The 10039-nt window shown below is 40.6% G+C and overlaps 1 protein-coding gene across 1 annotated transcript in view; it reads right to left on the bottom strand.

Moving 5' to 3' along the window:
* Positions 1-4786: 4786 nt before the first annotated feature.
* LOC109462809 (retinoid-inducible serine carboxypeptidase-like) overlaps positions 4787-10039 on the bottom strand; it is a 14326-nt gene continuing 9073 nt past the window's right edge. The window contains exons 10-14 of the mRNA XM_019759424.1: positions 8739-8852; positions 8286-8348; positions 7496-7573; positions 6122-6276; positions 4787-5619 (exon numbers count right to left, since the gene is read on the bottom strand). Of these exons, the coding sequence (XP_019614983.1) occupies positions 5554-5619; positions 6122-6276; positions 7496-7573; positions 8286-8348; positions 8739-8852 (476 nt within the window). The 3' untranslated portion in view covers positions 4787-5553. The remainder of the gene's footprint in view (positions 5620-6121; positions 6277-7495; positions 7574-8285; positions 8349-8738; positions 8853-10039) is intronic.

Below are 10039 nucleotides of genomic sequence, written 5' to 3'. Positions count from 1 at the left end.
GTAGAAAAATGACACGTAGGTCCTAATAGTTGGTTTTTGTTTCCTCCCCCTCTACACAGTTCTGCAGCCGTGGAACATTACCATGGTTACGGTTACTAGGGTAGGGTTGACGCCCTAGCAACAAGGCAAGTGCCGTCTCTCCTTGCTCCGTTGCTGTTTCTGAAGGGTGGAATTTTCACAGCGCTCTCCGTGCTGTTGGACCTCAGCGTCCCCAACCCTCGGGTTCGGCGAAAATATTCCACTGTTTTTGTGTGTAAAGTGTTCTTTTTTAAGGTAGTGTACTAGATCAACATGGTGCAGGTTATTAGAAATGCGTAGTGCTAAGGAATGAAAGGGTTATACTGTTTTGACTCTCAGCAGAAAGGCAAGTGCCCCCATTTAATTGCACAAATGTATCAGAACCACTGGGGAATTGCTCAGTGTCTGCTTGAGGGACATCAGTGTTAAGGTAGGAAAAAACAAAGGTAGGAAGAATGCTTCCAGACGTTTGATTTTCAAGCAAATGCAGGATACTATTGTCAACTACATGTACATTAAGTGAGCGTCTTTTTAAACAGCTGTACATGTACACATGGCACAATGGAGTAAGAAAGATGTTTCAGACTTAGAGAGAGCTTTATTCACTTCAAACACTTTTATTCACTTTTAAAAAGATAACGTGACCGGAGAACACATTTTTACACATAAATATTGTTAGGAATGGCAAATAGAAGTTTTTAAAAAGAAAACTGAAAAGACCTCTCTACTACGTATACCCCACCCTTGTAGAAAATAGACATGTAGGTCCTAAATAGTTTGGTTTTGTTCCTCCCCTCTACACAGTTCTGCAGCCGTGGAACATTACCATGGTTACGGTTACTAGGGTAGGGTTGACGCCCTAGCAACAAGGCAAGTGCCTCTCTCCTTGCTCCGTTGCTGTTTCTGAAGGGTGGAATTTTCACAGCGCTCTCCGTGCTGTTGGACCTCAGTGTCCCCAACCCTCGGGTTCGGCGAAAATACTCCACTGTTTGTATGTGTATGTTGGCAAATTTTTAAAACACCACTAGATCAGCCTGGTGCAGTTATTAGAAATGCGTAGTGCTAAGGAAGGAAAGGGTTATACTGTATCCGCTCTCAGCAGAAAGGCAAGTGCCCCATTTAATTGCACAAATGTATAAGAAAACCACTGGAAAGTTGCTGACAGTCTCTGCTTGAGGGACATCAGTATTTAAGGTAGGAAAACAAAGGTAGGGAGAATGCTTTAATTGCAAATTTGATTTTCAAGCAAATTCAGCATACTATTGTCCACTATATTATCAAGTGAACGTCTTTTTAAACAACTGGCACAATGGAGTAAGAAAGAAGTAAAGGCAACAAATATATTTGTTCAGTTCCAGCACTCATTAAGTTACCTGAGAACACCTTTTTACACATGAAGATGGTGAAGAAAAAGTTTTTAAGCATGGCAAATGGAAGTTTTTAAAAGAACACTAGTCTCTACTATCCCACCCTTGTAGGAAAACCTCGGTCCTAAACAGTCTGGTTTTGTTCCCCCCTCTACACAGTTCTGCAGCTGCGGAACATTACCATGGTTACGGTTACTAGGGTAGGGTTGACACCCTAGCAACAAGGCAAGTGCCTCTCTCCTTGCTCCGTTGCTGTTTCTGAAGGGTGGAATTTTCACAGCGCTCTCCGTGCTGTTGGACCTCAGCGTCCCCAACCCTCGGGTTCGGCGAAAATACTCCACTGGTTTTATGTGTACATTCTTCTTAAGACATGATCTACTAGATGGTGTGGGTTTGGATGAATTAGGAAAGAAAGGGTTATATCTGTACTGTATTGACACAGCAGTAAGGCAAGTGCCCCCATTTAATATTGCACAGTCAAATGTATCAGAACCACTGGGGAATTGCTCAGTCTCTGCTTGAGGGACATCAGTGTTAAGGTAGGAAAACAAAGGTAGGAAGAATATGCTTCAAGACGTTTGATTTTCAACTTTTTAAGCAAATTTAGGATACTATTGTCCACCATATTGAGTGAGCGTCTTTTTAAACAACTGTACAGATGGCACAAAGGAGTAAGAAAGTAGTAAAGGCAAGAAATCTTTTTGTTCACTTCAAGCACTCACTACTTTTCAAAATATTAACTGACTTGAGAACAACTTTTTACACATGAAGATGATGAAAATAAATGTTTTAAGGCATGGCAAATGGATGTTCTTCAAAGCAAAGTCCTCTCTACTATCCCACCCTTGTAGAAAGACTAGGTCCTAAATAGTTTGGTTTTTGTTTCCCCCCTCTACACAGTTCTGCAGCTGCGGAACATAACCATGGTTACGGTTACTAGGGTAGGGTTGACGCCCTAGCAACAAGGCAAGTGCCTCTCTCCTTGCTCCGTTGCTGTTTCTGAAGGGTGGAATTTTCACAGCGCTCTCGGTGCTGTTGGACCTCAGTGTCCCCAACCCTCGGGTTCGGCGAAAATACTCCACTGTTTGTGATTCATGCTTTACTTAAAGTTACTTCACAGTGTATACTGTATGTCTTTTCAAGTTTTCAATACAGCGAAATATCAGAACTGTGGCGGTGCTGAATACTGGACTAGCAAAATGCTTCATTTTTCTTTTTTTATTAAAATCTCTCTCCAAGGGACAGTAAGTTGGCTGAAACTACAATTAAGAAGACCTTCATTTTCCCATCTTTTACATTATACACAACAATAGTGTTAAAGAGGTTTGATATGAAATGTATTAGTAGTACATGCATATTAGAATGGAAATTCCATCGCCAAAGTGGAAACTAACCAAAATGCGAACAAGACAAAAAGATGATGAAAATATAAGCAATTTGTTCAGTGTACCACAGTGACTTAGATGTCCTGTTCGGGCCATCTGTAGTTCTATTTGTCTATTTTCTTACCTGATGGATGACACGACCCGGCTGCTGCATGGATGCTGGAGTTTTTCTGGTGAGGAACAGTCTAAAATCCAACCACAGGTACGTTGATACACGAATACGTACAAGTGGAATTAAATTTTTTCTCAGACATACATAGTATATTATGGTCATTTTTGTGGCTGTCATGATTGTATGTGATATTGCTTTCTTGAATTTTAAGATAACTGGTAAAACTTTACAAACCTTGTGTTACTTGGGCCAACCTTGGTTTTTGGGGAATGGTTTTGAATGTGTGATGGACCTAAATGATAAACTTTTAACTGTACAAATATGTACTTGATATGAGGAATGACACCCTCATAAGGTAATGGATATGGAACCATTTTATGGTTACCTCATATAACTCTACTCCTGTAATTAAACTTTTCCAGCTCATGATATGAGGAATAAAGTCTTAATGAATGCAGAACAATAAATGACAAAAGTTTATTTTGCACCCAATAAAACCCCAAATCTCTTAAATACATGAAATTCAATGTACATGTATGTGTGTAAAATGAGCTCAAAAAGGAGCCAAAGCGTAAACCTCTGTGTGGGAGAGTTACTAGGCACACAGACCAAAACATTGCCAGCAAAGATATGCTTGGTTCCAAGTGATGAAACTCTCTGATACTATATGATCTACCAATTTGCCAAAACTTCACGGCCAGATGCCCAGGCTAAACCTGATTTTATAGATGCCATCTTAGCAAACATTGATTTTGACGGGTCCCAGCTCTGCCCTAACAAGAGCTCTAATCCCTTTTAGTAGATGGGTAGCAGTGTGACTGCGCTAGTAACTGCTATGATAGGACATTAAACCATGCATAGCAAAGGATAAACTTTTATCCATACTTGCAATAGATTTGAGACTCTTATCCATAAAGTTGGTAGAGCATGAAGGTCCATACTAAGGACGAATAACAATCAGTAGGACCTGGTTAGCCTCTAACAGGCTTCGAGAGGCGGCTGGAAAGAGTAGAAATCTGCCAAATGGAGAGATAACATGCCAGGGGAGTTGGTCTGCTGAAGGGAACAGTTTGCCGCTCCCGAAGCTTGTGCAGGGTCGCCATTTCGGGAGCGGCAAAATGTTCTCTGCAGCAGACCAACTCCCCTGGCATGTTATCTCTATTTGGCCGATTTCTACTCTTTCCAGCCACCAACAGAAGCCTGGTAGAGGCTAGGACCTGGTGTATTTTACTGATCCAAGCACATGAACAAACTTTGCAGATGGGTGACAGTGCAGCTGCACTTAGTAATTGTTATGATGACACAAAGGTTATCACTTTGTGAAATGCATCGCGAGAGTGCACTGACCTTTTATTCATACTTGCAATAGATTTGGGGCCTCTTGAGGCTGATATCCATGAAATTAAATTTGTAAAGCTTGAAGGCCAGCACTGAGGATCAATAACAATCAGAAGTACTCTCTTATATTAAGCAGAAGTTTTAAGCTTCGGCTACTTTTTGGCACCTTTTAGGCATTTTTATTGGGCCCTCTTTTTGTACTGGTAAAGTGGTATCATTTTACAACAGCCTGGATGCAGCCTCGCTAAATTGATACACTGAACTGTATTTGCAGCTACCAAAAGGTCTGCTTGGAGATTGGATCATAAGAACCTTGCATACTCTATTGATCCAACCATAAGAGCAATCACACTTCATCTAATACCTTTTAGCGGATGGGTGACAGTGCAACTGGGGTAGTAATCATTATGACAAACCTTTAAAACGATTATTACACTGGGAAATGCATCACAAAGTGAGCTCACCTTTTATCCATACTTGAAATAGATCTTGAGAAGGTTATCCTATAAAATAGAGATGGTGTACCATGAAGGCCAATATATACTGAGGATGAAAAACAAAATTTTGGTGCACTGTCAGGTATATTTTATTGGAATAGGTGAATACTTCATAAGAACACACCATAACTGATTGAGAAGCAAATGTCAAAGATGAAATTTGGTGGATCTAACATTCTACTGATATGGCAGCTGAATTTAGGAACTATGACTCATTGAAAAGCATGCACACAGAATAATATAGAATCACACAAAACATAATATACACATAAAGTCTGGGATGCCTGGACAAATTCAATATCCAGTCAAAGTTGTTCAACAACTGTTTACAAATAAACAAACCAAAATAAAATACAATTATTATGTATTCTGTACCTCCCTGAGGCTAAATGCCTTTGGATAAACAAAGAGGATTAAGTCATGGGATTATACATCTGTACACTAGGCCAGTTCTAGCTTTTTATGGGTTTACTGTCAGTCTCATAAGACTGACTACTACACAAAAAATAAAGAGGCTATGACTTAACTATGCAAAAAATAAAAAGGTGCTTTGGAGCTATTTTAATCACTTTAAGTACATGTATGAAATGTAGACAGAAATATGCTAAGAAATGGCAGCAAATGTCAATATCAGACAGATTTCCTCATCCAGAATATGATAAAAATTTGCTTTGCAGTGCCCTGAAATTGCATTTGATGTTTTAACAGTCCAAAATACATTTGTAATGTTACGGTAGCGGTACTAAATATACCCTATATGGCACAAAACTTGCACTGTCCACTGTGACACGTTCTAGGTTCAACTTGCTATTTTATTTAAGATCATCAAGTTGTCTTCATCGTTGACTGTCCATCACCATGGTAACCATCCTAAGAGCTGTCTCCCCTGCATCTGCTGGTACCTACAGGAGAAACACACAAACTTCTCCCATCAGACAACAGTCATACACATCAATGTAATACTATGTATGTTCTGACACTAGTCTGTTCTATCATACGTTTCTAACTCTTACTTGTAGTCTTCAAGCAGATCCTAAGGTGGCAAAAGACAGTATCAAATTGGCCAGGCAAGCGTGGCATATGGACCCTCCCTGGCAAATTGCTACTTAGCTTATTTGTTACTTTTGTCACCCTACGATCTGCTTGGAGATTACTAGTATCTAACTTCTACTTTAGGGTTTTCGGAACATGGAAATCAGAATACATTTTTTAGATACAGGTATTTAGTGTTGACAGCAATCAATATGTATTAGCATGACAGAAAGGTTGCCAACAGATACACAATCATGCAAAACATGAAAGCCAAAGACAACAGACTTCCCCAGCAATAGCTAAAACTACACCTTCATCCATACTCCACATTAAATATTCTGTTAGCATTAAAAAGACAGGTATCAAACCTACCATATGCCCAGCATTTAAGATCCAGTAAAATGAGAAGTTGTCCACAGTCTTGACGAAGCCGACGGTTTTCTCCTTGGTCATAATGGGCTTCCACCTCTTGGTGTCAAACTGTGCGAGGCCCGGCCACTTCAGCTTGTGCACCCAGGCTTCAGTTCCTGTGGAGGGAAAGGAAAGTCATCTCGATCCAAAAATAATTTAGGCCACACCAATTAAATTTGTTGGTTCTCGGATTTTTCAGAAAAAAATATGAAGGCTTAGCGACAGGGTGAAAAAAAAGAATAAAAACAGGTCTGGGCATCCTATTATAGCCCCAGATGCAAAGATCATCATCATCATCATGACGGGAGTACATGATACTAAGATAGGAGCCATGAAGTCAACACAAAAGGCTGGGTTAATACTTTAACAATGAACTTTTAATCAAACCACTGCATCGATAGATGGAAAAACTGTACCGACTAGGAAGAAAAGGACTTTCTTCAATTTATGAGTGCAAAATATGAGCATATTTGAGTTGATTCAGAACCAGAATTTTTTTGTTTTGCAAATCAGAAAAAAATGAAGAGGCGAATCCGAGAGCCAACAAATTGAATAGTTGTGGCTGTATACACAAAAAAACAACCTAGATCCAAAAATATACCCGTCCGTAACTTTATAATCTACAAAAAAAAAACACAGTAAATTACAAAATGCTCTTAGTATTTCATGTAGGTAGAAGGTATCTGAATTCTTGTTGCTGACGTTTTGATGTCTATCAGACACCTTCCTCAGAGCTTCTTACTGAAGTATTTCTTGGCTACACATATATATATAGGAGCAAGAAATCTTCGGTGAGGAGCTCTGAGGAAGGTAGACTGACAAGTAGTACCTGGTGAATAGCTCTTCAACAAGCACATTGAACTGAGGAAGGTGGACTAACAAGTAGGACTTGTTGTGAAGAAGAAAAGTCCCAATATCCTGACCTTGATCCAGTTTAACTCTATATGAAGAGCTATTTCCTGAGAGGGGTGAAGGAGGCTATTTACATCAGGGCCCACCACCCTTCACTTAACCGCGAAAGGGGCTGACAACGTCTACCGGATACTTTTGACTCAGTGTTGACGTCACACTTCAAAGAAGCCACGTGACAAGCTTCACTGGGTCAGTCTACTGAGGAAGACCAGTGACTGGTCGAAAGCTCTAGGTGAGAGAACTTTTTGTGTTAGATCTAAAGTTTTAACCCTAAACATGTAACTACCAAACCAGATGAACTTTCATGATAAGTCTCTCACCTGATTATGCCTGTCAAACATTCTTGTCAGGGCTTTTGACTGGAGTACTGCTTGTACCAACCTGATGAAATTATTTCCTGACAGTTAATGACGTTCCACTTACCAATAGTGTTACAGATGAGGTCCAACTGTCCATTATACACCACCACGGCCAGGTCTGTGTTCTGAATCAAGTCATCGACTGAAGATAAACAAAACAAAGAATGATATGAAATACAGGGTTGTCTTTGATTTGATTTATAAAAAATTGAAATTGTAACAATAGACATGGGACACAGGCAACTGTTGCTGGTGTTGTGTCCTACACACAGAAACAAATACAGGACAGGACAATTCTTATTCTCACCTGAGCGAATTTACACTTACTTTCCTCCCTCAACCCAGGTGTACAATATGTTTTGACCTGACTTTGGTTGGGCGGTAAAAGGCAGTGGAAGGAGAGGGATGGGCTCTGCCTTCCAATACCGTGCTCCAGACACGTGTACAATGGATGACCCATTGCTACTATGGGCTAAAAAGGCTATGGAACTCGAAGCTGGTGTGTTACGCCGAAGGGCGCTTATACCGGCTATACAGATACAGAAGCTGGTGTGTTACGCCGAAGGGCGCTTATACCGGCTATACAGATACAGAAGCTGGTGTGTTACGCCGAAGGGCGCTTATACCGGCTATACAGATACAGAAGCTGGTGTGTTACGCCGAAGGGCGCTTATACCGGCTATACAGATACAGAAGCTGGTGTGTTATGCCGAAGGGCGGTTATACCGGCTATACAGATACAGAAGCTGGTGTGTTATGCTGAAGGGCAGTTATACCGGCTATACAGATACAGATACTGAACTACCTTTACCTTTGTACCAGTAAGAAAAGCAGTGCTAAGAGAATGTTCCTACCAATGTCGATGACTGGCTTCATGAAGTCTCCTGCCATCATCGCAAACACCTCTCCTGATTGAGCTGAGGAGGGGAAATAAAAAAGACATCAGTTGAGATACTGATTCAGAAACTTTCCTCGAATGATGTCCAAAAAAAACGAAGTCAATCAGGCATGTCAGAGTGCTGAAAAAATGGCCCACTTTGTTCATATTGTAACTGTTTGATTAACATGATTATATCAGCATCCAATATGTAATCTTCCAAATGAGCTTAGATTATTTCTACAGGCTATCCACCCCTTTTTTACTAGATAAAAGCCAGGACATTATACTGTATAATGTCCTTGATGAAAGCAATTTTACCACCCCACATGTATGTACCATCAATGTTATAAAAATTTATAATATTCTAGATCAATCTTTCATTTTGTCATTTTCAAATTGATAACTTTGTTTCCAAGAAGTGCCGTACCTCCCCATGTGACATCTTCAGGTATGACCTCCAGATATTTCTTGATGGGGCCGTTCATGAGTTCAGCAAGGCTGGGGGCGTGTAAGGGGGAGACATGTCTCCTGTACAGCATCTCTGCAACACAATAAAAAACATCTGATTCAAACTACAATAACAGCCTCTCTACAACACAAAAAAACATCTGATTCAGCAAGGCTGGGGGGCGTGTAAGGGGGAGGTGTGTCTCCTGTACAGCCTCTCTGCAACACAATAAAAAACATCTGATTCAGCAGGCTTGGGGCGTGTAAGGGGGAGACATGTCTCCTGTCCAACATCTCTGCAACACATGAAACAAAATGAACAAGGGAAATCGTAGATTTCAAACCTCCGGGTTTTTTTTTCTATTGGTTTAGGTTATTTGTTTGTGTGTAGTATGAAAGTTATGTGCGTAATATGTTTGTATGCCGGTTTGATGGCTACTGACGGTTGGTTCGGTATGGACTGTTGATTAACGCAGTGTTCGAAATACTTTTTGAGCAAAGTAGCACAGTGTGCTACCTATAGGGCAAAAACTAGGTAGCGCAGCAGAATTTTAGGTAGCGCCCCCCCCCCCCCCCATTTGTCAAATTCTATGCACGTGTCGCAATACTATATTTCTTCCAATCATAGAGGTATAATACCTCCATGCTCTAATAAAGTTACTATTTTTGAGGTTCCAACTCTGAAGTAGGAGCTCTGGGTCGAAGCCAAATTACGGGTGCGTGATTTATTCTGGTTTTCTACTGAGAAAAATCGGGACAGTATTTGCGCCGGGCAGCCGGCCATGTACGCGAAATGGTACGCCCAGTATAGCAGCGATCTATTCATGTTTTATGTTTACAATTGTGCAAATTTTTTTTACAGAAATTTGATCACATATGACTTAAAAATATTGTTATACTGATAGTTAAAAAATATTTTAAGACACTGAATCGCTGGCTGTGATGTGCAGCAGTGTACGTACGCCGCGTAGCGTGCCAGACATTGGCCGTGCAAGCCTATAGAATGTCCCACTTGCGACATAAATTTCTGAGGCTTATCGTGCGCATCGTGCGTATCCACAATTATTCCCATCGTAAACATAGTCACTGGGATCTGAAATGCATACATACAGGATAATTTCCCTTCTTCAGCGGGAGTTTGTTTATGTTTTGATCGTACACGTCAAACTGCCACGCTGGTCTACGCTGCGCGCTGGTCTCGGCTGCACTTCCGGGTTCCATAAATCGATACCATAAATCGACAAAGAAACAAATATTTCCCCCCAAATTTATATTAATTGT

This window comes from Branchiostoma belcheri, unplaced genomic scaffold (assembly GCF_001625305.1).
Source record: "Branchiostoma belcheri isolate BF01 breed outbred unplaced genomic scaffold, Haploidv18h27 scaffold12, whole genome shotgun sequence".
Classification (NCBI taxonomy): Eukaryota; Metazoa; Chordata; class Leptocardii; order Amphioxiformes; family Branchiostomatidae; genus Branchiostoma; species Branchiostoma belcheri.
The sequence above is the reverse complement of the archived record's forward strand: the minus strand, read 5'-3'. Positions and strand labels throughout refer to the sequence as shown.